Below are 24,196 nucleotides of genomic sequence, written 5' to 3' on the forward strand. Positions count from 1 at the left end.
AAGACGACGGTCAAAAGCGATGAGCCTGTTAGACCGCAGCGATCGCTCAGCGAGCTGAGGCCCCGTCGGCAAAAGTCATCTGGTCTCAGCTGAGACTGAGAGGTACTTTGGACGGGCTAGATTGTCGGTCACCGTCGAGCAGCATTGCCATGATAGGACATGGAGAGAGGTAGATGATCGGCGACTAGAAAACGATAAGGGAGTTGGACCGTGCAACCGCATGGGTGACCAGTGATGGGGTCTTTTCAGCGAGGACTAACTACTAGAGGAGGGCCGGCCCGCAAAGAGGCAAAGCAGGTACTCTAGTGTGAGGCGGCAGGTGCTCTTCCAATAACACGATGGGCGGATGGGTGCGTTGCGAGGCTAAAAGGCCGGGGATTTGTTCCGGGAGGTAGGAGCGTTGCAGGGAAGGCTCTTCAAGATCTGCCAACTGCATGGACTGGTGATGCGCAGGCTCCAGCAGGCTGCAGCAGAGACGAGTAGAGTTCAGCAGTAGACTTCCATAGGCCGGAATATCAGCATCATCGTGCATTGTTTGGCGCTCAAAGGGAGGGTTGCAGGCCGCCACGTGATCCCGGGTGAACCCCTCCTCCGCCAACCGGAATGGATGGTGCAGGCGACCAATCAGAGCCCGAGATCAAGGCGCTGAGAGAGGGAGGGGCACGGGATTCTGGCACATGACATTTGGCCAGAGGATGAAGGAGGGAACCAAACCGGTTGAATCAGAGAGTTGGTGTTTATGCAAGGGAAAAGAGGTTTTATAAAGGTAGAGGGCCGCGGGTTGTGACTGGTCATTGCATAAAGAGTATTCGGTGAGTTGTCATTTCAGTCCAGAGACAGGCCAGAGACAGACCTCGGCGTCAGGTGACTAACTGCGCTTCAGGTACTTTTGGCCTCCCGCACCGCAGCGCTTCTCCTCTTTCGAATCTCCCTCGCCACGTGAGCAGACCTCTACTTCGACCTCTCTCTACTCCTCCATGTATCCCTTATTTCATGGGTAAAAGCCGCCTCTTGTTATTACTCAAGCTGAATTTCGACCGTTTCGCTGTGCTCTAATCAACCGTGCCGACCGCGTGTTTTTCGCCAGTTCTTGAGGCTCGAGGTTTCGCGTTTGCCTGGATTTCGCGATCCTCTTGTTGTTGTCCGTGGCAGGTGACTTGCTGTCAGGTGATAGACTGCCCATCCCAAGGTACAGTCCAGCGTCCCTTCCTGCTTCCCTTCTGCTTGCTTTTCCATCTCGGCCCACTTCAGCGCCCGCCGCGGTATCGCGTTATTGCATCTTCTGCGACCTGCGCCATGATCCCTCCTGCTGCCCGCCGTGAGCCGGCCGAGGTGGCTGAAGTCCTTTTTCGCGGTTCCGCCGGTCGCTGAGACGTCATGACGCGCTGCTGGAGCGTCGACTCTTATGCTGTCGCGAGTGGGCTTTGCTGTATCTTCCCGTACTGCGCATTTTATCATGTCTGTGCGCTTCAGTAAATTCGCTATCTATGGTTTATCTGCCCATCGTTGTCTGCAGATGAAGAGTGTTGTTGATGTTGCGATGCGGAGCAGCGCGTCAGCCCACACAACGCGTCTCCTCACCTGCTCACGGCGAAGTATTCCGTCATGAACACACAAGCTTGATCTATCTCTGACGGACACGATTACTCTTGTTATTTATTCTTGTTGGTCTGAGATTTAATTATTCATATTTACTGACCATGTTTCTTGCAGACCGGCGACTTTATCCGCCGCAGGGCCTTTCCCTAGGAACTCTTTTAGGTATGCTCCACCACTGTACGCACTGACCATGGCTAACATGTCTAGATAACTCACAATGGCCGACACACAACAACTCGGCGCCACAGATGGCAACATGGTGAAGCGCAAGCGTGAGAGCAGTGACGACGCTGGCCCAGATGCTCAACGCATGAACCGCTCATCGCATGGAAGCAATGGCAGTCTCCCCGGCACAGATACTCAAAACTTCACACACAACCTTGGCTACGATCATGGCCTACCCAACACAGGTTCAGAACTCAACATTGATCAGCAGATTCTCCAACATGTCGGAACTCAAAACGGGATTACCGACGAGAATGCTCTGACGACAGCCAAGGCAGCGCTCGCTGCTCACAACCCCCAGAACAAGTATCCGCCGCCACCGGATAATACGTTCGACAATAACCTGGCACATGGTCTTACGTTCGGGGACGACATTGGCCAGAGCATCGGCCAGAACCACAACTCGACAGCTGCCGCGGTCTATGCTGCGCGTGAAGCGCAAAGTATGAACCAGAAGCCCACTGTTGGCTCGCCTGAATGGCACCAAGTCCGCAAGAACAACCACAAAGAGGGTGCGTTTGCCATTTTCTAAGCTCTATGCTCTGCTAACTGAAATAGTCGAGCGTCGTCGTCGCGAGGCCATCAACGAAGGGATCAACCAGATCGCTCGTTTAGTACCCAACTGCGACAAGAACAAGGGCGCCATCTTACAACGCGCCATCGAATACATCAACCAGCTACATGAAGACAAGCGACAAATGAGCGAGCGATGGGAGCAGAGCAACATGACGACAGGGCACGCCATCAACGAGATTAGTGCACAAAACTCGAAACTAAAAGTTGAGGTCAACCGCCGCGGTGACATTGCTTTGAAGTGGCTGCAACGGTGTCGCGATGCAGGTCTTGAATTCGACGACTACGAGGAGTCGAAAGAGCTCGAGGCTCTTGATGTGGATCAGAACCAGGTGTAACCTGATTCGCAGCTTGACCAGTTATAATTGCTTGTCCGGCCCTGCCTTCCAAGTATCGCGCCATGACCATCGAAGACAAGGCTTTCCCCACTCATGTTCTGCTCGTCTGTTTAAGGAATTTGTTGCTTATTCCCAGTGATTCTGCTCCGCTCGGTTTCGTCTTTGCGTTATACACAGGTGACGATGGGCAATTCCGTCCATTCTTAATCCTTATATTCCTTAGGGTCCGGTTGATCTACTCTTGTTTGCCACGCTCCGCTTCTTTCTGTATGCTATTCTGTTCTCTGTTCCAGGATGGGTCGGCGAATTCGGTTCGGGAGTTGTTCTTTGCACTGAGGCTATAGCAGCGTTGACAGAATGCAGTTTTTATATGGAACATTTCATAATCACCGTAGTCCTGACTAGATAATCATGATTAGAAGTTATAGAGAAAAGGATGATAGGAGTACTGTCATAAAGAAGGAATGAAATGGAGAAGAGCATTGCAGCAAGTCTGCCTGAAGCCCAACCCATAGAAAGAAAAGAAAAGAAACCATCCACATCCGATCCAATCCAATACACCCTAAGCTGAATCTACTCTCTACCCTCCCTGCATTCCTCAAATCAACCCCAATACTTCAGACTTAACAATTTCCATCAGCCTCAACACTACTCCCACTCTCAACACTAACCCCCTTCACCTCAACAACCTTCCCACTAACCCCCGTAACACGCACATCCACACTCTCCGTCCCAAAGCCACTACTGTTCTCAAAGAAATTGTACTCGCTCCGCGTGGTTTCTTGCCAAGTACTTCCTCCGTCTGTGCTAACTTCCAGACTCTTAACGGCCTCATTCGCGTTCAGCACTTGCATGCTAAACCAGTACGCCGATGTACCGGATTTGTTGCGCAGTGTTAGCGGGGTCGAGATTGAGCAGGGTACAATAGAGTAGGAGATGTCGATTATGCCTGCGCTTGCGGAGGCAAGTGTTGTGAAGGCGCTTTCGAAGAGGTCGAGGTGGGTTGCTTCACATTCGGGACATTGGTCGACGATCTGTGGGGACCTCGTTGTTAACATTTATCCTAGTTAAGTTAAAGAAGGGATAGGGTAAATAGGTTAGCGCTCACCATAGCCTTAACGGTGTTTCCGTCCGGACCCGTGATCTCAACGCAGGCGCCGCACTCGGCTGCGCTATCCCATGCTGAACCGGAGTATGCGACGCCCGTTAGACCGCTGGGGAGCGTGTAGTCGGCGAATGAACATGTTCCGCCGGAGAGGTTCCCGCCGTAGAACGTTGCTGTGCCGGATGTGGCGGCGCTGGAGCTTGCGGAGGAGGTTTTGGAGGAGCTGGATGAGGCGGTTGAGGTGGCCTTTGCTTCTTCGGCAGCTGCGGTTGTAGTGCTTGGTTGGGCGACGGCGACCTTCGTTGTTGGTTGAGACGCAGTTGGGGCTGCTTCCTGGGTCTCGGTGCTGGAGGAAGGCTGCACGTAAGCAGCGGGAATCGTCTCGATGGCGCCGACGGTGGAGATGGCGGTTACTGAAGAAGTATATGTAGAAGATGAGGATGGTTCCACAGTCGACTTCATGACTTCAGCCTCGCTTGAAGTCGTTGTTGGTTCGACAGAGGAGGTAGAAGTACTGGTCGGCTCCGCAGTGGCACTCGCAATGACGGTGATATAGTACACGCTCGGCGAGTATCCAGCTGGACAAGAGCCACCCTCTGCCTTGAGAGGGACCGCAGAGACAGTCGTTCCCAAGGCGAGAGCTAAAGATGCAAGGTGTTGGTACTTCATTTTCTCAATTCTTCGAAGTAAAGTCAAGTAATGAATGGACTTGGCAGTCTCAGACAGCAAATGCAAGTATAAATGAACGACAGTGCAACCAGCACAGAGTTTGATATAATGAAAGGACGCCTAGATCTCAGATCAGGCAAGTGATAGGTATGTCGCCGCAAGGAAAGAAGCTTAGCGATGAGGTCTAAGAAAACCCTGGCAGGGACATGGCTTAAGTAGTAGAACCCTGGACAGAGCTTTGTTGTCTCGGCCTCGAACTCTGGAGGCACCAGCCTTGCTGCAATATATTAATTAAGATTAACTCATCTTAAACAGTTCCTCTGGGCCCATACTGATCATTTCTGCTAGCAGTGATTGGGGCAGTTGGGCTCGCGAAATGAGAATGAGATGACATTGATTAATCTGAAACGCCGAACGGCAAGTCAAGCCTAGCGATCCGGAAGAGGCCGAGGTGGTATTGAGCTGATCCCTGAGCAGTGGAATATTTGATAGTAAATTAATGTTGGATTATGAACCGTGTAGTGCTTGAATAAGATAGTGTCTGTCCTGGGGTGATACTGGTAGTTGATACTGGTAGTGGTCTTTCACTGAAGCAGGGGCCACCGGTGGTGTACTGCCCTCATGCCAGGTACATGGCCCGACCCGAAGTTCCAGGCCTCGAATCTCGCTTGCTCGAATCCAGTTTCATACTTCGAGAATCGAGACCGCAGAGGCGTTGCGTTGCGCGTTTCTTCAGAGCATGGATAAGCATACGTCAGTCGTTTCAGGCCGGACGGATCTATGAGCAGCGGACAAGATTCTCATCGACACAGCTCATGATACTATTGTTGTTTCCGAGAGGACATGTGCTTTCTGCATCTGCACCCGTCTATGTCTTCACGTTCAGGAGCGACTTTTGCATATAAAATTGGCCATTCATTGTCAATTTCAGAAAGCCGTTGCCCTAAAGAGTGTCGCAAACTGGGTTAGTAGTGACAACGCACTGTTGTTCAAGATCTTAGAGACGTCCAGGCTGAACTGACAACTGCATTATCTGCGAGTCTCGTTGGGTCCAGTGTATTGTCCAATGGACGACATAAGTGTTCATAGAACAGTATTCTCATTCGCGCGGCGGCGTAGTATGGCCGGTGGCTGAGTGGCGCAGAGCACAGCCCAGGAACCGAGTCACAAATGACTCAGAATGAGGATCTTTGAGTCAACAGCTAATGTGCGGAACAGAAGTATGCAGAATTGCCATATAATAATAACTATGTGTTCCTGAAATCGATATAGAAAGTGGAAGAAAGACAGCGACCCCACCATCGGGCGGTGATTTCATCATTCAAGTCGGACTTTTGGAGGGGCAAGACAAGTCCGTCATTCTTTCTCTCCCTCAACACACAGCAAGCCATGGCTGCCGACAGTCGGATCGAGGAGCTCCTCAAGAGACCACTATACGGTTTGTTATCGCGCTGTCATACTCTATCAATCACTAATTTGGTAGTCTACGATCTCCCCCAGGAACTCCTCTCCGGAATCGCCCTCAAAGGCGACGACCAGACCGTCCCCGTCAAAGAAGAACCCACTCCAGAAACCAAAACCCCCTCCGACGAAGCGCAAGAACATGCGATCGCAACGTCAACCAGCTGTGCCCTCTGCAAGGTTTCCTTTGCACACGTCCAAGACCAGCGCGAACATGTCCGGTCGGATCATCACAAGTACAACGTGAGGGCCCAACTGCGGGGAAATGCGGTCCTCGATGAACTCCAATTTACAAAGGCGATCGGCGAGCTGGATGAATCTATCTCTGGCTCTGAGTCTTCGGAGGAGGAAGAGGAAGATGGCGCCGACCAGCTGACCACATTGCTGAAACGGCAGGCAAAGATCTCTCAGGTGGTTGAGGAGGGGCAGGAAAGTTCGACCCCAAAGCCTGGCAAACACCCGCTGCTGTGGTTTTCGAATCCAGTTCTTCCCACGAATACTTCGCTTGGTGTTTACCGCGCCCTTTTCACGAACGCTGAGCAGGATGAGCCGCGACACCTGGCTGGATCTCTCACAAAGAAACAACTTACCCCAATCTATGCGCAAAAGAGCAATGGGCAACCGCAGCCGCAAACCCCGAGTCCGCATATCTTCATGTGTATGATTGGTGGTGGTCACTTCGCTGCTATGCTTGTTTCGCTCGCGCCGGAAATTCATCGCAAGCAGGGTGGAATTGAAGAGCGGCAGGCGAGGGTTATTGCGCACAAGACGTACCATCGGTATACCACGAGGCGAAAACAGGGTGGTTCTCAATCTGCCAATGATGCGTCGAAAGGTGCCGCGCATTCAGCCGGTTCAAGTCTACGTCGGTACAATGAGGCTACGCTGGAGAAGGAAATCAGGGAATTGTTGCAGGACTGGAGACAGCAGATCAACGAGGCCCAGCTTCTCTTCGTTCGCGCAGCCGGATCTACGAACCGCCGCATTCTCTTCGGCCAGCATGAAGGACAAGCCTTGAAGCAGAATGACCCAAGACTACGGGGCTTTCCATTCAGCACCCGCCGAGCCACCCAAAACGAACTCATGCGATGCTTCAAAGAACTCACTCGCGTCAAAGTCAGCCAAATCGACGAAGCTGCCCTCGCCGCAGCAGCCGCAAAGCAACAAGAGGCCTCCAAACCATCAACACCAAAGCCACAACAACCTCAGAAACCCAAACTTTCAAAAGAAGAAGAAGCGGCCATCATGCACACGACGCAAATCCAAGCGCTCATCCGGCGTTCAAAGATCCCCGCCTTGATGTCCTATCTAACCAAAAATGAAATCCCACCCACATTCACATTCCAACCCTCAGACGTGCAGCAGAATTTCCGATGTCCGACACCCCTCCACCTCGCCTCTAACCTTGATGCCCCCGCAATGGTCTCCGCCCTCCTTACCAAGACCAACGCCAACCCAACAACCACAAACAGCGAAGGCCGAACCCCTTTTGAACTCGCCGGCGACCGCGCCACCCGCGATGCCTTCCGTGTAGCACGACACGACCTCGGCGAGTCAAAGTGGGACTGGGAAGCCGCAAAGATACCGCCGGGTATATCCAAGGCTGAGTCCGACGCGCGTTCGCAAAGAGAGCGGCAAACTGCAGAGGAGGAAGAAACCAACCGACGCAAGGCCGAAATGGACCGCTTGCGGCAGGAGGAGGAAGCCGCTGCTGCATCGAGAGTAACTAAGAAAGGCGGTCGGACATTGGGGGCAGGACCCCCGAGTGTTGAGAAGACGGCTCAGGAACGGCGCGAAGAGGAGGCCCGTGGCATGACGCCTGAGATGAGGATGCGGTTGGAGAGGGAGCGGAGAGCGAGGGCTGCGGAGGAGCGTATCCGGCGCATGCAGCAGGGGCAATGAAGGGAGTGAACTATACATCCAGGTGTCTTTTGAAGTCGTCTTTAGACCCTGCAGAGACCCCAATAGCCTCGACAGCCGTGGAGTATAAGTCCTCTGGAGACGAGTTCAAGGTCGCGTCCTCCGACCCGCATTTGGCGACAAGTGCAGGGTCATCTGGGTCGCTGCGTGGTCGCCCTCGGTATTTATCACAGTCGGCCCAGTACCTACCTAAAGCACCTTGCGAGCGAGCTCCCTGGGGTCCCTGATATGTCCTGGGAACTTGACCACCGGCAGCTCATGACCTCGTTCTATTAACTCGACAAACATAAGCAATCCAGGTTTACTCGGAATAGAGCCAAACTCCGATACGGCATGGCCTAGCCTAGCCTAGCCTGGCTACGTCCTGGCTACAGCCTTAGTCTCATTCAGCAGCAATAAACTCTCCCTTATCGGCACTTCTTCTCCAAGCGCGTACAAAGTACAAAACCACTGTAGCTGGTTGTTGGATGGAAGTACCTTATACTTTATACCTTACACATGGTGAAGAAGGCCCATCCTCAGTAGGTAGATTAGGTAGATAGGTATGCATGCCCGTAGCTTATAACATGTTCTATGATACCTACCTACCTATACAATGTCGTTCATCCCACCGTTCCTAGCGCCCTATTTCGTCACGTCCAGCTGCATGGAAGACCCTGCCCACGACGGGAGCTCAGCACTGTCTACCTAAAGTACCTACTCTTACTCTTACTCCCTCTCCCTCTCCCTCTCCCTCTCTAATTCATCCCCAGTCTCAACATCAATACTCTCCCCCTCCCTCTTTCCCTTCAGAAAACCGATAAACCACGTCCCCAAAACCGCCCGTCGGAAAGACATACAGCCAGACTAAATCCTCTCCCTCCCCATCCCTCTCCTTACCCTTCTTCTCACCCTCCCTAACACCAGCTGGTCTATTCCAAACCCCATGCTCCGCATCCCCAGGGACAAACACAATCCCCCCTTTCTCAAGTCCAAACTCCTCCCCATCAATCTCCATGGTTCCCCGTCCAGATATAATATAGTATATCTCCGCCTCTTTATGTCTGTGTCTAGACAGAAATCCGGAGGGCGGACATGTTGCTATCCCCGCGCACATGCTGGATGTTGGTGTGGCGGGAGTGGAGAGGAGGGTGCGCCATGTTAGGTGGCCTTGCGTGGGGGAGGGGAAGGAGGATATTTCGTGGGAATGAATTGAGTGGGAGTCGAGGATCACGGGGTTTGTTTTCGTCTTGGTTGTGTTGGTGTTGGACTCTGCTGGTGGTGAGGGTGGTGCTTGAGACGTGGACATTGTGGTTACTTGACTTGACTTGACTAGTAGGCAGGAATAGTGTAGGCCGGAGGATAAAGAGTGAGTCCGGGTTGGTACCTAGAATGTTGGTAACAGGATCATGAATTTATATACTTATATTTGTCAATTTGAGAACGTGTTATATATCATAAACTCATGAATGTATACAACCACTCCAACCCCACAATTTATGATTATTCTATCCCATGCGTGGAGAACCTTGCCTTTTTCGGTAAATGTATCCCTGGATCTCTGATTCATTTTGATGCCTAGCATCACGTCAATTGTCTAGACTCGAGTTCTTATTGCTGATCGACTAGGACTTGTGGGGAAAGCGGGTGTACGTTAGGTAGGCAACGGTTCGAGGGTCCGTGCGGTAGGGCGAAGGTCACTTGGTTATCAGTCGTCACTCAGGCCGGCTACTAATGGAGAAGTAACTAGGAGTGGATCTTGACTGAAATCGAATACATGCATTTGTGTATTTGGCTTATTATGGAGTATACCCGGATGAAGGGAGATTTGCGCAGACGAGATCGTGGGTTGAACCCCAGCTTGCTCATGGAAAAAGGAAGGATTCGTGGAGCTTCCAGCTTCAAGGTATTCGGTGGCTCATCTGAGTCTCATGCCTGTCTGGTGGCCATTCCCAGAGGCTATACTATCAAGGAGAGATTCCATGGATAAGGAAGGGGTCACAAAGGTACAGCCCTAGAGCCCTTCGCCTACCTCCCTGTGCCTGAGTACAGTCAACGCTAACACCTTAGCCAGCCTATCGACAGTTGACTTGATGTCTTGATGTCTTGTGTTCTTTATTGCGCAATGCAAGGGGCCAAAGTCGCCGACCTGCAGCGCAAATCAGAAGACGTGCAGCTGTCACTGCAGGTCGGAGAATACGACACTGACAACTGTCCACGTCCTGTAGGGGATTTCTATATAGGGCTGGGTGGCTGGGAGTCCTTCTTCAGGTACAAGGGCAGGGACAGCCCTAGTCATATGGTTCCTGTACACCATCACGGTGATACTATAGGTGCTCGTAGTCCATCTAGGGAGTGAACTCCTGCTCGGCCTCCTTATGTGGCGACGGCCGAGGACAATTGGAGTTGAGTGGAGGGGCTACTGCTGCAATTCCGAGTACTGAGCAGTTGAATTATAATTCAGCGCTGCTGCGATGGCCAATTGATTGTCTCGTTCAGACGATTATATGCTGGATATAGAAAGCTCAGGCGCTTGCGAACATCACATTTCAATAGACATCTTGCACTGCTTCATGTTGTAGGTAGCTGCAAGATAATGCAAGCGCCACGAGACGAATTCGCCGAGGACCTGCGTCGACACAAGCAAGGAGGTTGCTAGGAAGATAAAAGCGGAGTCGGCTGTCGCAATTGCCTCTGCATGCCTGTTCGCAGAATCAGAGATTGGTTACGCTGGGCTTGTCCCTGCGACAGGTACAAAGGGGCATCGGGCACAGAGTAAGAGTAGGCGTGGCCATAGACAGGCTTACCATGTCAGCCACCTGCAAATGCGGCAACCTCAGACAAGAATGTGGAGGACAGCCCCTCGAACAAAGCAAGGAGGGCGGGGGCTGGGCTCGAGCGTATCGATAAGATAGAGTCAGTCTGGCTGTCTACAGTCCGGGCGCATCCGGATCGACAGCTTAGACTAAGCAGGGGTGCTTTCAGAGTTTCAGGTGCAGTCAATCAACGTCAGTCAACGTCACAATGATAACAAATCCTGAAGGATCCGGATTCAATATCTAAGGTACCTAAGTAGGTAAGGTACCTAGCTAAGTGCCAAAGAGCTCAAAGACGTCAGCGCCTCAGGCACTTGCTCAGGCACAGGGCTTTGATTGGACGACGCGCAACACAGACGCGACTAAACGCGACTAAACGCGTCTCGTCGCGTGCGCGATTTTTCAATATTACTTCTTTGGGAAGGAGCGACTGAGCGCATTTGACTTCTGATTATGTGGAAAGAGCGCCATTGATGATTTCATGGGTTCAACGGCTGCTTTATAGACTCTATTAATCAACTGTAGACAGTAGTAAAGGATAGGAAGGGTGGGAGTGGGATGGTGGGAATCCAGGTGGGAGCACCCTCCCAACCACCTGATAGTAGAGACTAGGGATGCTCTGACGCTGTGTAACGGGCTCGAGAGTACCTTTGTCTTAAAGTATACATTTTCAGAGTCCTTTGTCTGGCTCTTAATTTAGCACGGCCATTTCATTGATAGATTCAACTTCAATTGACAATGTAAGTCAATGGATAACCGTGCATGCAGCGCAGACTGCACAGCGACCCTTCGTCCCACCGCGGCACGGCCCTTGAGACTTGCTGCGTAGGCTCACAGGATGTCAAGGAGATTTTCGCCTTGCTTCATGTAGCCTCCTTTTCTCCTTGTCTCAGTCTCCATCATTCCAAGTCACAAGGTCCCGTCTATTCCCAGGTACTTGAGTACTAAACCAGCCCATCCCCAGGGCAGTAGAGGGCGAAGGCAGGGAATGAAGGCATCCTGATTACTATCCCAGGGCAATCATTGTCAGCTTATTCTTTGTCTGCTGATCTATTCTTGATTGATTCCATGATCTATTCTGAAGTCACTATCTGACTACTGTGTACTATCATAGTCTGGTGGCGTTCTGCAGGCTTAGTGACCCACCCTCCTTTTTCCCATTTACTGTTTGATCTCCCGCCCCGAGCCCGTTTCTCCCCAACAACCATCTCTCGTTTCATCGCTGTCCATCAGCATCCAGCTTTTTACTCTCGTCACATCCTCGGAATTCATCCAAATTCAAGCGCCAGCTTCATTAACCTACTTGCGCCCACTTTTACCACCACCACTCCTTCCTTGCTCCTCGAGAGTCCCTCCGGCGCAAACGAGCGCGCGCGCATCGCACACAAACACCCCTCCGCCACACTCCTTCTCTACCACAACCTCGTCGCATCACATCGCGCAATAACAATATGTTGCTCCCGTCAGCGCTACCTTGCGACCTACGTCGCACATCGCGCCTTACACCCATTCGCTTGTTTTCCACCCCGCCACCCTCCGACGACGACACCGGCCTCCCAGGCAACGGCCTCCTGGGCACCTGTCGCGCGCTTCAATCTCTTCTCGGCTCACCAGCGCCTTCATCGCGTCGCTCAAAACCAGCACGCTTACAAAGCCCGCTCACATTCCAACCTACGCCTCCTTCACCCGCTTTATCGCGCAAGAAGCGCACCAAGTCGCCCTCTACCAAACCACCCTCGCCACGCGCCAGAACATCTCGAGGCGCGAACAAGCGACGCCGCAATACCTTTGAAGAAGATCTTATGGATCTCGACTCGGAATCAGATATTCGCGACTTTAATTCGCGATCGAATCCCTCTACACCTAAACGCGCCCGACACCTCCCCTACGAACTTCCTCTCGGTCTCTCCCAGTCAGACTTTTACTCGTTGAATTCACCACCCGTTACACAATCTCCTTCGCCGGCGCGAAATCGCCAACTTGAACCGTCATTTTTACTTGATCCTGACGCGGCCCTTCCTTCAATCGAGGAATCGGTTGAGCTTGCGTCGGAAAATACAAACACAGGCCAGCTCTGGTCATCCGACGACGATCAGCGCCTCGTCGAGCTCGTACTCGAGAAATTCCAGCTCTCCCAGCGCGACTGGGATGAGTGCGCGAGGCGCATGGGCAAGGACCATGCCTCTGTCGGACAAAGATGGCAGGCTCTACTCGGCGAGGGCAATGTTGGCCTACGACGAGGACGAAGATTGGTCCGCTCGCGCATCCATAAAGATTGGATGTAAACACGCCACTTTTATTATTATTGCTTATTGACTGGAGTTGGTGACTGATTGACTTGACTTATGATACCACTTTGTTTGATTTGACCATGTCCTGTATACCTATTGATCTATTGTTCACACACCTCTGACCACTACCACTACTGTATTTCTATCTCTACCGTGCTGAACTTGGCCTTCTTCTCTTTCTTTCCTTTGTGTTATCTTTGTCTTTTTCTTGTCTCTTCATTTGTTTGGATGATTTCGTCACCTTTGTATATCATCAACCGTATTTATTTTTCTACCCTGTACTATTTACCTATCGACGTATATCAATGTCTATACCTATGGCCCCCCGTTCTTCTTCATACTGGATTATGATTGAGATTGTGATTGTGGTTGAGACTGAGAAATGTTATTATATTTGTTATATTTGGGGATACGCTATATATACAATACTATCTACGCATTTACCTGCCAATATTGTCCGCCAAATACTGAGTCTTGGGATCGTGATTTGCATGTATGTAGCGTCTATTGTACGCAGCTGGTAGCTTTTATGTAGCCGGTGCAAACCAGACACCAAAGAATAGTGCCCGTGTATTGCGAAGAGCCAAGCGCTGATTTCCTTTCCTTTCCATGATCTGCTTTCATTTATTCTCTAGTCCGAAGAAACGGGTGCTCCGCCAATTCACCAGCTGATTTCCTCTTATCTGGATGCCAAGCGAGCATACTATGGGCAAGATCAAGGAATGAGTCTTTCTCTTCTCCTTCTAGGATTGACGGGACAGTATCAGGCAGACCTCGGTTCCTGTTGGTGGTGGGGATGAGGTCTTTGTAGAGGAAATTCCCTGAATACACGATTCATTAGTCTACTGACTACGATAAGCGAAGTAGCAGGAGACATGGATATGGTAAAGGTACATACCATCATCATCGAAAAACGGACCCCGGAAGTACTCCTCCGAGCTTTTACACACCATCCCATCTTCTTCCCGTCTTACCCTCATATGTTCAGGCCATATAGACTCGCGCATAGATAGATACCGCTGTATAACCTCCGGAGGAGGCGGACCTAGTAAAGAGATCATTTGCGCCATATGTCGTCGAGCATCATACCGACCATTTGAGTCGTGGATTTGTTGGTAGTGAAAGAGGTCCTGGCCTGAGAGGATATCACACATCTGTTCCACCTCAATCAGTAAATTAAACTCTACGGCTTGGTAGAGATTATATAGTGATACAAGGGGACGGGGTAAACGTACCAAAACACCCAGATTCCAAATATCAACCGAAACCCGCCACCCAATACCAAGAATAACCTCCGGCGCACGATAAATATCAGCCTGGATAGGCCAGATGCCCCAGTCGTCGTGTTCTGGTAGTTTGATTGCGAGACCAAAGTCGATGAGTTGCGGGATAGTTTTTAGGCTGTGTAGGGGTCCGAAGTCTGTTTGGGAGGGGTAGATTGGGCGGCCTGTTGAGTCGATTTTGAAGGACGTTGAATTTGTATATGGCAATGGGGTCAGGAGCGTTGAGAGGTGCGTTTCCATGAATGTGGACAGGATGATGGGGGATTCGAATGTTAGGAGGATGTTTTCTGGTTTGAGATCTGTGATTGTAAGTATGAGGTTGAATTGGTATATATAAATATATATTCAACCAGCAAGCAATACAAACCCCAAACTCACCAGTATGAACAACCCTCCCCACCCCATGTAAATACTCCAACCCCCTAAGCAAAGCCCTGATCCAAACCTTGCCAAGCTCCAACGGTACCTTCCCGCCCTCAAACCGGCGCTGGTACCTCGCCAACGTCTCCCTCATAGGCGGATACACGAGACACGAATGCCTTGAGCCTTGCCCTGGTCTTTGAATCTCGAAGGCGTCAAGGTACGTCCGTAGAAGGGATCGGCCTGGGTGGGATGGGGTTAAAGAGGAGATATGCGCTTCTATTTCGCGCTTGTGGGTTGCGGAAACCGAAGATTTCGAGCTTGGATTCGAATTGCCATTGGTACTGCCACTGGTACTGCAATTACAGATCTTCAACGCAACGACAGTTTCAGGATCCTCTTCTTTTCTGTCTCCTGTTAGTAAGACTTCAAGTCAATGACTCTCTATAAATGGATACGTTACATACCCATCCAAATCCCTCGCAAACCAAACAGTCGAATTCACACCCCACCCAACCTTAATCAGGATCTGGTATCGGCCGAGCACATCGCCTGGATTCGCGGGGTAGAATAGTTTAGAATCATAAAATGGCGAGGTCTCTTCGTCGATGAGGATGTCATTGTTCGGTACTTGTGAGAGTGTGGGTGGTCTGGGGAAGGGAGAACCTGAAGCTGGAGGGAAGCGGAAGGGTTTCTTGCGGAGGAGGGATGATGATAGGCGTGGAAGGGAGGGTTTCATTGTTTTTATGTTGGGGTTACCGTTTAGATTAAGGCAGATACAGTGGGTATCCAGTATGGAAGAGCAAGATGGGGTATGGGGTATGGGGTAGGCTGGTGGTGGTAGACTGATCACGTGGAATGGGACAGGGGTATGACGCTTGCAAGTACTTGATTATTGACCCCTTGGCAGGAAGTACAACCTCATTTCGGAGTTAGATGGATCCGATCACCTGGGTATGCAGGTAATAGGAACGATAGTGACAGAAAGTAGTCGTACTAGTAGTATGCAGTATGTATATAAAGGTATTGGTAATGTAGCACTATGGATTAAGGAAACGCATTCAACGCCAAACACCAGGCTTCCCAGCACAGAAGCAAGTAGTAAATGCAATCCCTCTACTTTGAGGTAGAGACATCTAGAATCTGTAAACCAGTTAACAGCCACTCGAATGTCTCCAGAGAAAGAAAAGAGGACATACCGAATCTCATAACTCCCCGCCCGAGTCATATACCGCACCCACTTGACACTCGAATAATTACTCTTCTCAAAGACCTTCAAGTAGCGCACCAAAAGTCCACTCGACGTAAACATCAACAAACTGAAATTCAAACTAAGCGGCGGCCGACTCCAAGCCTTCTGGTTCGTCATTGCCGTAAGCGTTGCTTCAGCCGTGAGCACGAACTCTGCACCTCCAGAGAACCGCGCAATCTTCCAGACGATATTGTTGTGTTCGGGCTCGTACTTTGCTCGGCCTTGGGATGTCCGCTCCGTTGTCTTTGCTGTGTTGAGTGGTGTGGGGATACGGACGACGACGTTTGTCGCGAAGAGTTTAGAGCTGTAGTTCGCTTTGATCGCGACGCTGTACTCGACTTTTGTTGTGCCGATTTCGCGCACAATCGGGTGCACCTTGAACGGTAAATTGACGTTCTCCGTCGCGCGGTACCGCATGAGCTCGAATTCGCCGTCTGGCGGGACAAACGAAATAATCCTGTCTGCATCGAAGCGACCGAGCTTCACGCATTGATGGAACTGGCAGTCTTCGAGCGTAACACTACCCGCCGCAGCCTTTGTCCTCGTTGCCGAAGGCCCGCTTATTCTCCCCGCGTTTGAAGAACTCGATGACCCTCCCGGTCCCGCGGCATCATTATCAAGGAGTAACCGATCATTCAGCCCGAATTTGCACTCTGGCGTTCCAGTCAGGTAAGCCCTCATCACAATCTGCCCGTTCACATCGGCGCGCAGCACTGTCCCCGTAGCAGACATAAGCAGGTTCACATCTTCAATGACATCCACAAAGGCCTCGTTCTTGCGGTACTTGACGTCTGCGCGGCGCCAGGACAATGCGCCCGTAGCTTGCTGTGTTATCCGCGCGCTATCGGTGGGATGGTTCGCAATAGCGGACTTGACGCCCTCGGTCGTGATGTACATTTTCAATGTATCTGTTTCGGTGTTCTGGGGGTATCCGAAGTCGAGGATTTCTGCGCAAGGAAACAAATCATTAGCATCATCCGCTTCCCTTCCGAAACTGAAAAAATGAAGGATTTGAGGGAAGGTAGGTACCATCAAGCAACTCATAAACCAACACAAAATTATTCTTCACACTCTCCTCATCAAACTTCCCAAAGTACCCCTTCCCCAACAGAATCAACCGATAAAGAAACTCAAACACCAGCGCCGCATTGGCATTACTCTTCGTCACAGCAACAAGATAAATATTCTCATGCTTGACGTGCGAAAAGGTCGTTGATCCCAGCGTGAGAATGGGCGAGCGCACTTGCGGGTTCGAGATCACCTGGATGCGGAATATGTCTGCGAGGCGGGGGCGGCAGTCGCTGCGGAAGGAGCGGAATATGAGGTTTTCGCCTTTTTGGTTGAAGATTAGGATGCCGGAGAGCATTTTGGCGGGATTTGCTCCGGTGGAGGGGGATTGTGGGTTGTGGAAGTGGTGGTGACTTGTGAGGGGGGTTGAAGAGGGAGCTGGGGATAGGAGAAGTTCCCGCGGTGCAGGTCCGCTGTCTGCTTGGGATCGGCGGAGCTGTGCGGTGGTTCTCCACATGTTTGATATCTACAGTTCTACATTGTTTCAACTTTCAACAAAGAACGTCAAATAATATCCTTGTTTAGAGTACTATTGTTTCAAAGATATATCATAATCAATTGTAATTGTACACATATTATTTTGTTCAGTATAAGGCTTATACACAGAGCCACCCGAAAGCTTTAGTAGGCCTTGGGCCAGACAGTAGTAGATAATAGGTATCAGAGAATCTTAGTAGACAGAACAAGACAGACAGACATGATCTCATATGCCGAACTGAGACAGAGCAAGCAATCCGGGCAGAGTCGCTAATGCAGAGTCGGAATTAAAGTGTGGTAAGATATGGGTATCCATAGAAAAGGTGGTCGAAGAAGCCGAAGAAATGGAAGAAATAACGGGCAGAAAGAGAGGAAGGCTATACACCCTCACTATCCGGCCGCGTTCCAGGCCGCGATAACCCTCCCTCACTGGCTACAATGCCAACTTTCGGATCCGGAATCTGAATGTCCAGTGACATATACGCTGTCCGCCTCAGACTCCAGATCCGTACGCCGTCCTTGGCACCAACCTCCCGATTCCACTTCTCAAGCCAATCTTCCAGACGTCGCAGATGACTCTTCACCCCGGACGCACCGATATCTTCCCAGATCCACCCCGTAATCAGCCCAATCGCCCCGTCAATCCAATTACGGAAACTGTACGGGTTGAACGCGCCTATGAGTTCATCATTCACTGTCGCGACGATCCGTCGGAACTCCTGCTCAGGTAATAACGGGTCCAGGATCTCGGGGTATAAATTCGAGTACGTCGGCGCCAGGTCTCCTTTGACCATCCAGTCGCGCCGAATCCTTATGATCCGCGTATTCATGTACTCGTCGGACCCCGGTGGAACATGCGGGTTGATATGTGGGTAACAAGGGTGTGCAGGACCCCATGCCAATTCCTCCGCCACCTCATTCTCATGCGGGTGACCCTGATTCGACGGGATGGACGCGATTTGACTTCCTCCTGAGCGTAGTGAATGCTGCGACTGTACGTGTCGCGGCCGCTCTGTGCCCAATTGATTCGTAGCCTCCATATTCATGTCTAGAGGGACGTCGTCAAAGTGGCCGCTGACTCTTCCCCGCGGCAATCCTATACTCGACCGCCCGCTCTCGGACTCTGCCTGGCTGCGCTCGACGACGAGACTGTTCGGTGACGGTGTGAGTCGACTGCGCCGCCGCTCAGGGATCGTAAGGAGCGGGTACGCGTCTCGGTGCGCTTCAAGAGGAAGGCTGTCGGACGAAGCCTGGTTCGGATTGGGGGTCGCTACCGGGGTAATTCGGGGGACGTGGTTGACCGGATTTGCAAGCCGGACGGCAGGCGGGCGGAGGATCCTCGGTGTCGACCAGGGGGTCTGCAATCGTGAAGATGGTGCTCTTGAGCTTGATGTTGAAGGAGCCGCCTGTGTTTCAGTCTGACCCTCCAGGCGTTCGAATGTGGGTAGGGCTGTGGCCGCGAGTGCGGGAGTGGGTTGGGACTGGGGGGACTGGAATGTGACGCGCGGGGGAGGAGGATGCGCTGGCGCAGGCTCTTTAATCTGGGGCGGTGGTATGATAGGGCGGTCGCGGCGGGAGGTAGAGTGTGCCGTTTTGGTGGAGGAAGCCAGGCGGTTGGAAGAGGAGAGGAAGGAGGGCGAGGAAGGAGACGCCGTGGTGAGAGAGTGAAGATGCAGCAGCAGTGCAGGATAAAGAGTCGGAGAAGAAGTCGGACTGCAAGAGGTCCTTTGGAGGACGTGATTGGCTGGCGGGGAGCGAAAAGGGGCGCACTGCAAGAAGTACCGCAAGTGGTCCTGAGCAACTCCCGATCTGAGCTCGACATCCACACAGGTATTTATTTCAAAGAGAACTGGCAAGTAATTGGGAAAATGCCAATGGCCATGGATCAGTTAGTTGGGGTAGTGAAGAAATGATAAGTGGTAATTAAAGAGTGGCCGTTGAGTCAGTCGAGTCAATAGAGGGGGTCAGATGGATGCATCAAATATTCGCTGGACCGTTTACCAAATGTACGGTACAGGGCTGAAAGACTAGGAAGAAATCAAGGAAAAAAGAACGACAATGACATGCAGCAAAATTGAAGAAACTGAAAAAGAAGGGGAGCAGGAAGATATATCCCCCAACACAGCCCAATTGTCTCAACCAGCCTCGCAGTCAAGACGAAACGGCATCATCCCCAGACCAGACCAGACCAGGCTTTGCCTTCCGGACTCGACCGGGTCGCCTCTCCCGCGATTAATCGGAACAATAGTCGGCGTTAGGCACACTTAGCGCTGGTGGACTGCGATAGTCGACTGTAAGGATCCATCGGACCATCGCCCTGGGCTTGGGCATTTCCTCCGTTTCCCACTCGATCGCCGTGCGGGTCGCTGCCCGAAATTACGAGCGGCTCCTTGATCGCAGTCACTTCTTGTTTGTTTGCTGCTTTATTGATTATCATTATGATTAGATCATCGGGTCTGTCGTCATCGAGTCCCTCTAACTAGGTATAGGTACAAACAAACATTAACTATCTAGTACTCCGTAAGGGGCATCCAATAACTCGATATCCTGCCATGACCATGTCTCATCGCTAACATACAAACAATTCAAAACAATTGGCCCCTCCATGCTGTAGATGTGACGTAAATAGAACTGAAAATGAATGGTTATAGAACAAGCCAATCGCCCGTTAAACCAGCCGGTTAACGCTTTGATTGGCTTTGGCCTGCATTCGGCGCATGGCCTCGCGGTGCAGGTCGCTCATATCACCGCGTTGCATACCCTCTGCGATCTTGTCGCCAATCATAATGGCTGGCGAAGATACGTTACGCTGGGGTAGTTGGCTAAATGGTGATGGGGATGCGCTACGATCACCAGGGATAGGCGACGGCGACTGAGTAAGTTTCAGCGGATCGCGCCGCTCTGCAAGATCCTCTCGGACGGACTCACGCCATGCTGCTAGGACTGCGGGAGAGTTTGCTCGTGATGGTAAGCCGCTGTTGTTTCGGCGTGGTGGTGGCGCTGCTGGTGCTGGCGTTGATGCTGGTGATGGTGCGTTTGTAATCGGACCCTGCTGGTGGAGCATTGTCCGGCGTTGGGATAAAGGAATGTCGTCGTCATCTTCTTCAGCAATTGGGAAGGTCGATGACGGACGCACCATGGGCATACGCTCTGGTTGGGTGCTGTGCCGTCCATGGGCGTCAGTGGGCAGCGAGACGGAGGACAGGCGGCTTCGCATCATGTCCTCGCGCACGGCGATTAGTGGAGCAGGCCCCTTCCATTGTGGCTTTGCTCTCTCGAGATCCTCGTGGGCCTGTTCGATGGGTGATAATAGCGTCGCTGTTGAGGTATTGGCAGCGTGACCTAGCTGTGCCGGTGGTTGTGGTTGCACAACAGGCGGCAAAGCCTGTGAAAAGTTCTGAGCTGAACCGATAGAATGCCCAGAGAGCCTCTTAGGAGACTTGGACCGTCTCTTCTTCTGAGAGCCTGTGCGAGTGTCATGTGCGTAGTAGATGTCGTTTGTGTCGTTTGCAAAGGAGGTCCGGTTTTCAACAGGCGGGGGTGGTTGCGCGTTTAGAGCCGTCTGCAGCAATTCTGGGACATTGACTGGCTTAGCGGCTTCTTCTTGTTCAGCTGGACGTTCGTCTTCGAAAGAGTGAATTGGTTCTGGCTCGGGGATGTCTGCGCTCGCCAGGTGCTTCGCCCATTCGTTCATGCGGAAAGCTTGAACAACCCTTGATGTGTGCTTTGGGATCCGTTCCACCGTCTCTGCAACGAGTCGCTCGGGCTCTTTCTTCTTCTGGCTCTTTTCGCTGGACCGAGTTTCTTGAGTGGTCAATGATTGGCGCACATTGCTGTCTTTCGGGATGTCGTCAGATGATTTCGTGGTGGAGCCCTTTTCGAGTTGAGCCTCCTTTTTTCCCTTTGTTTCACCTTCACCATCGCGCTTTCCCCCTGTAGGCTCCTCCCGTGCCTCTTCGGTGCTATCGGCTTGCTGAATCGTATCTCCGACTTGCGATGGCGCGGTTTCAGTGGCTGCTGCTCCCTGTTGATCCGTCTCTTGTTGCACGGCTGGTTCTGCCTCGGATGACTTGGTAACAGTCTCCTGCTTTTTAGGTTGAGGATCAGTTGGAACTTCCTTCTGAGGTTCCTCAGAGTGAGTACTCGCGGCAGCAACAACAGTTCGTTCGTCGTCGCGTGGTTCCGAGTTTGATTTGTTCTCGTCAATGGCTCCGTTGTTGACCAGTAGCTGGGGTTGTTCGCTCGCAGCAGGTTGATCAGTCTCTTTTACTTCATGCGGCTCATCTTGCTTTGGTTGCTCATGTTGGTCTGCAACTACAGTTTCAGGTTGGGAGCTATCAGTGACAGACTTGTTTTGAGTGGCAGGTTGCTCCTCGTCCAAAACAGCCTTGTAGTGACTTCCCACAGAGACGGTATCATGATCCAAGTTCACATCGGCTTCCTCTGCAACACCCCTGGTAGTCGAAGTGCCATCATCATCATGCGTGATCAAAGCCTCCTGGGACTCGTTGACAGGCTTCGGACTGCTCTTTGCACTTCGCAGGGAAGCTCCCCGAGATAGCATCGACAGGCGCTTTGAGTACACAGACGCTGACTCGGACCCAACCACCGCCGTCATATCAGACCTCCTGTCATCTGCCACCGCAGCGGCGCGCAAGGGGTTCGGGTAACGCTGATCCATGTCTTCGGTGTCTGGGCTCGCAGTCGCACGCGCCTTTTCGTCAGTCTCTTCGGCATCCTCCTGGTGTGTTCCACTGCATGATCTTGTGTCCCCGCTTACTGCCGAAGTGCCATCATTCCCCCTTAACCTACAGTCAGAGCAGCGGTACGACACTGCAGAGTCAGAAATGCTCGTTTTCTCGTTGTCACCGTCCTTACCCTTGGCGTCTGCCTCGTCTGTATGACACGTTCGCGATGAGCCGGCGGCTAGTTCAGGGAGGGTAGAGGAGCCCTCGGATGTGTCGTGGTCGCCGTACTTGGCCTCCCATTCCATGCGCTCCTTCATGTTGTCCTCCTCGAGTCTCTTGGCTACCTCGGCTTCGGCTTCGTCCTTTTCGCGCTGCTCCTCTTGGCGCTTTTCTTCTTCTTTTGCCCGGCGTTCCCGGACGACCTTCCACAGGCGCAGTTGCGAAATGACGCCCATAATAGCTACTATTACTGTCACAGCTAGTTCGACCTTGATGTATCGAGTGACCGGATACGTGTTTGTTCCGAGAGGGAAGAGGTCGTCATTCAAGGCTGCACTGGTCAGTCGATTCCTCAATGGATGTGGATAACAACTCACCCCAGAGATAGAGCCAAAACTCCTTCAATCCGGCCTTGCTGTAACAATCAATTCCAAGCGTAAAAGCCGTGGCTCCTGATATGGAAGTCGCGCCAATCAAGCCGTAAGGACGAGTGTGGTGGCTGAATGAAACAGCATAGAATGCAACGGACATGGCGCCGATGAACCCCGTTTTGGCATCCGTTGATTGTATGAGCCCGCCTGATCGCGTGGAAAGCAGCCACATGCTCGTACAGAAACCGCCTAGGAGACATCCGAGACCTTCAGCTAGCTCTTTGAAGACAATGGCGAGTGCGCCAAATGTGATTCCGGTAAAAAAGATGGCTACCAGGTACGCGCCTTGAATGGCGACGCGGACCGGGGGATTCATGACATAGATGATGAGGACCTAGAAGATGGATTGTTAGGTTCGACTTCGTTTGACAGGCAGCGCGCTCTTACTGTTACTCCAAGACTAGTCAGGAAGGCAGAGGATAGGAAGACATGAATCCTATGTCGGTAAGCAATTGTTTCCTAACAGGGGGTAGGCGGGCATACCATAGATTTCGCACTCCAATCAGCGCCAATACCGCGCCAGTAGATAGCAGGATGAAACCACCAACGCCTAGAGCAGGTGTTACTGATGGCTTGACGGGCAATTCCCCAGGCGCAGTCGAATTGCCTTCATCTTCTTCAAATCATCAGCGAGAGATCTCATCGAGAAAGAAGCAAAGGTATAGGCAACCACTCACCCGGCTCAGGAACAGAAGTATACAACGTCGGCACAGAAGTAGCAGACGGCGTAGTCAAATTATCCGACTTGGTCGAGTTCCTCGGCGCATCTGTCACCGTCGCATTGGAGGCATCGTCTGTAGACTCATCCGCCCTCGAAAGCAACACTCCGTATCCAGACCCATCGGCATGCGGAACCCTTACCACGAACGCAAGCAGCGCTGGAAAAAGGCACGCGATGACCAGGACTAAAAAGTGTACCCTCATATTGACAAGTGAATCACGGCACCGGACCGACACGGACCAACGGTAGGGCTGAGCCTGAGAAGTTGAGGCGTCGAGGAGTCGAGGAATTGCGGGGTTGAGGGACCGTAGGCCAGAGTATATAACGAACACCAGCGGTGATGGAGCGCAAGTTCAAACCTCCATCCACATAATGCAGTGCCCTTCCTTGCGCAAAGTTGCCTGCACCCGCACCGCAACCAACCCGGGACCTTGGAAGTTGGAACAGCCGGTAAGTGGTGCAAACGACGCGCAAAATGTGCAAAAACGTGGCGTGTCTGGGTTCTCAGGGTTGAAGGATACCCACTTCCCAGCGTTGTACCCACTATGAAGCTGTTGGTGGTGTTGGTGTTGACATGAAGGAAAGCAAGCAAACGAGAGAATAAAAAGTAAGGGAAGAACACAAGTGCGAAAGATGATACATTTTATTCAAGAATCAAACCAAAAATCAAGAAACAGAAACAGAAACAGAAATAAAATGAAATTGGCTCGCTCTGCTAGCT

General features: G+C 51.8%; 9 protein-coding genes across 9 annotated transcripts; 3 read left to right on the top strand and 6 right to left on the bottom strand.

The window, feature by feature from the left end:
- Positions 1–1,816: 1,816 nt before the first annotated feature.
- BDV14DRAFT_197892 (putative HLH DNA binding protein (Penr2)) lies at positions 1,817–2,735 on the top strand (the record flags this gene model as incomplete). Its single annotated transcript, XM_073772786.1, has 2 exons — positions 1,817–2,336; positions 2,383–2,735. The coding sequence occupies 2 exons, from the start codon at positions 1,817–1,819 to the stop codon at positions 2,733–2,735; spliced, it is 873 nt and encodes a 290-aa protein (XP_073630487.1).
- Positions 2,736–3,218: 483 nt separating this feature from the next.
- Positions 3,219–4,893, bottom strand: BDV14DRAFT_26336 (putative extracellular cellulase CelA/allergen Asp F7-like). The gene is made up of 2 exons (XM_073776402.1): positions 3,844–4,893; positions 3,219–3,769 (listed from the first exon to the last, which is right to left on the bottom strand). Exons 1-2 carry the CDS (start codon positions 4,507–4,509, stop codon positions 3,359–3,361), a joined length of 1,077 nt encoding a protein of 358 aa, XP_073630488.1. The 5' UTR covers positions 4,510–4,893; the 3' UTR covers positions 3,219–3,358.
- An 817-nt stretch (positions 4,894–5,710) lies between these two features.
- Positions 5,711–8,480, top strand: BDV14DRAFT_169427 (putative C2H2 finger and ankyrin domain protein). Its single transcript, XM_073768035.1, has 2 exons — positions 5,711–5,947; positions 5,993–8,480. Exons 1-2 carry the CDS (start codon positions 5,899–5,901, stop codon positions 7,870–7,872), a joined length of 1,929 nt encoding a protein of 642 aa, XP_073630489.1. The 5' UTR covers positions 5,711–5,898; the 3' UTR covers positions 7,873–8,480.
- A 3,115-nt stretch (positions 8,481–11,595) lies between these two features.
- On the top strand, positions 11,596–13,425 carry BDV14DRAFT_169429 (uncharacterized protein). Its single transcript, XM_073768036.1, has one exon. The coding sequence runs from the start codon at positions 12,137–12,139 to the stop codon at positions 12,968–12,970; it is 834 nt and encodes a 277-aa protein (XP_073630490.1). The 5' UTR covers positions 11,596–12,136; the 3' UTR covers positions 12,971–13,425.
- Positions 13,426–13,600: 175 nt separating this feature from the next.
- BDV14DRAFT_197896 (kinase-like domain-containing protein) lies at positions 13,601–15,358 on the bottom strand (the record flags this gene model as incomplete). Its single annotated transcript, XM_073772787.1, has 5 exons — positions 13,601–13,797; positions 13,875–14,130; positions 14,212–14,558; positions 14,638–15,026; positions 15,087–15,358. 5 exons carry the CDS (start codon positions 15,356–15,358, stop codon positions 13,601–13,603), a joined length of 1,461 nt encoding a protein of 486 aa, XP_073630491.1.
- A 250-nt stretch (positions 15,359–15,608) lies between these two features.
- BDV14DRAFT_169432 (AP-2 complex subunit mu) lies at positions 15,609–17,311 on the bottom strand. Its single transcript, XM_073768037.1, has 3 exons — positions 16,901–17,311; positions 15,819–16,818; positions 15,609–15,762 (listed from the first exon to the last, which is right to left on the bottom strand). The coding sequence occupies exons 1-3, from the start codon at positions 17,235–17,237 to the stop codon at positions 15,756–15,758; spliced, it is 1,344 nt and encodes a 447-aa protein (XP_073630492.1). The 5' UTR covers positions 17,238–17,311; the 3' UTR covers positions 15,609–15,755.
- Positions 17,312–17,693: 382 nt separating this feature from the next.
- BDV14DRAFT_26411 (ERF4 family protein) lies at positions 17,694–18,574 on the bottom strand. The gene has a single exon (XM_073776404.1). The coding sequence runs from the start codon at positions 18,460–18,462 to the stop codon at positions 17,794–17,796; it is 669 nt and encodes a 222-aa protein (XP_073630493.1). The 5' UTR covers positions 18,463–18,574; the 3' UTR covers positions 17,694–17,793.
- On the bottom strand, positions 18,575–19,574 carry BDV14DRAFT_26410 (uncharacterized protein). The gene has a single exon (XM_073776403.1). It carries the CDS (start codon positions 19,236–19,238, stop codon positions 18,687–18,689), a length of 552 nt encoding a protein of 183 aa, XP_073630494.1. The 5' UTR covers positions 19,239–19,574; the 3' UTR covers positions 18,575–18,686.
- A 394-nt stretch (positions 19,575–19,968) lies between these two features.
- Positions 19,969–24,164, bottom strand: BDV14DRAFT_26431 (uncharacterized protein). The gene is made up of 5 exons (XM_073776405.1): positions 23,432–24,164; positions 23,238–23,370; positions 23,142–23,190; positions 22,701–23,088; positions 19,969–22,654 (listed from the first exon to the last, which is right to left on the bottom strand). Exons 1-5 carry the CDS (start codon positions 23,676–23,678, stop codon positions 20,085–20,087), a joined length of 3,387 nt encoding a protein of 1,128 aa, XP_073630495.1. The 5' UTR covers positions 23,679–24,164; the 3' UTR covers positions 19,969–20,084.
- Positions 24,165–24,196: the final 32 nt, after the last annotated feature.

The sequence above is a fragment of the Aspergillus stella-maris genome, assembly GCF_047715825.1.
Source record: "Aspergillus stella-maris strain CBS 113639 unplaced genomic scaffold BDV14scaffold_13, whole genome shotgun sequence".
NCBI classification, from domain to species: domain Eukaryota; kingdom Fungi; phylum Ascomycota; class Eurotiomycetes; order Eurotiales; family Aspergillaceae; genus Aspergillus; species Aspergillus stella-maris.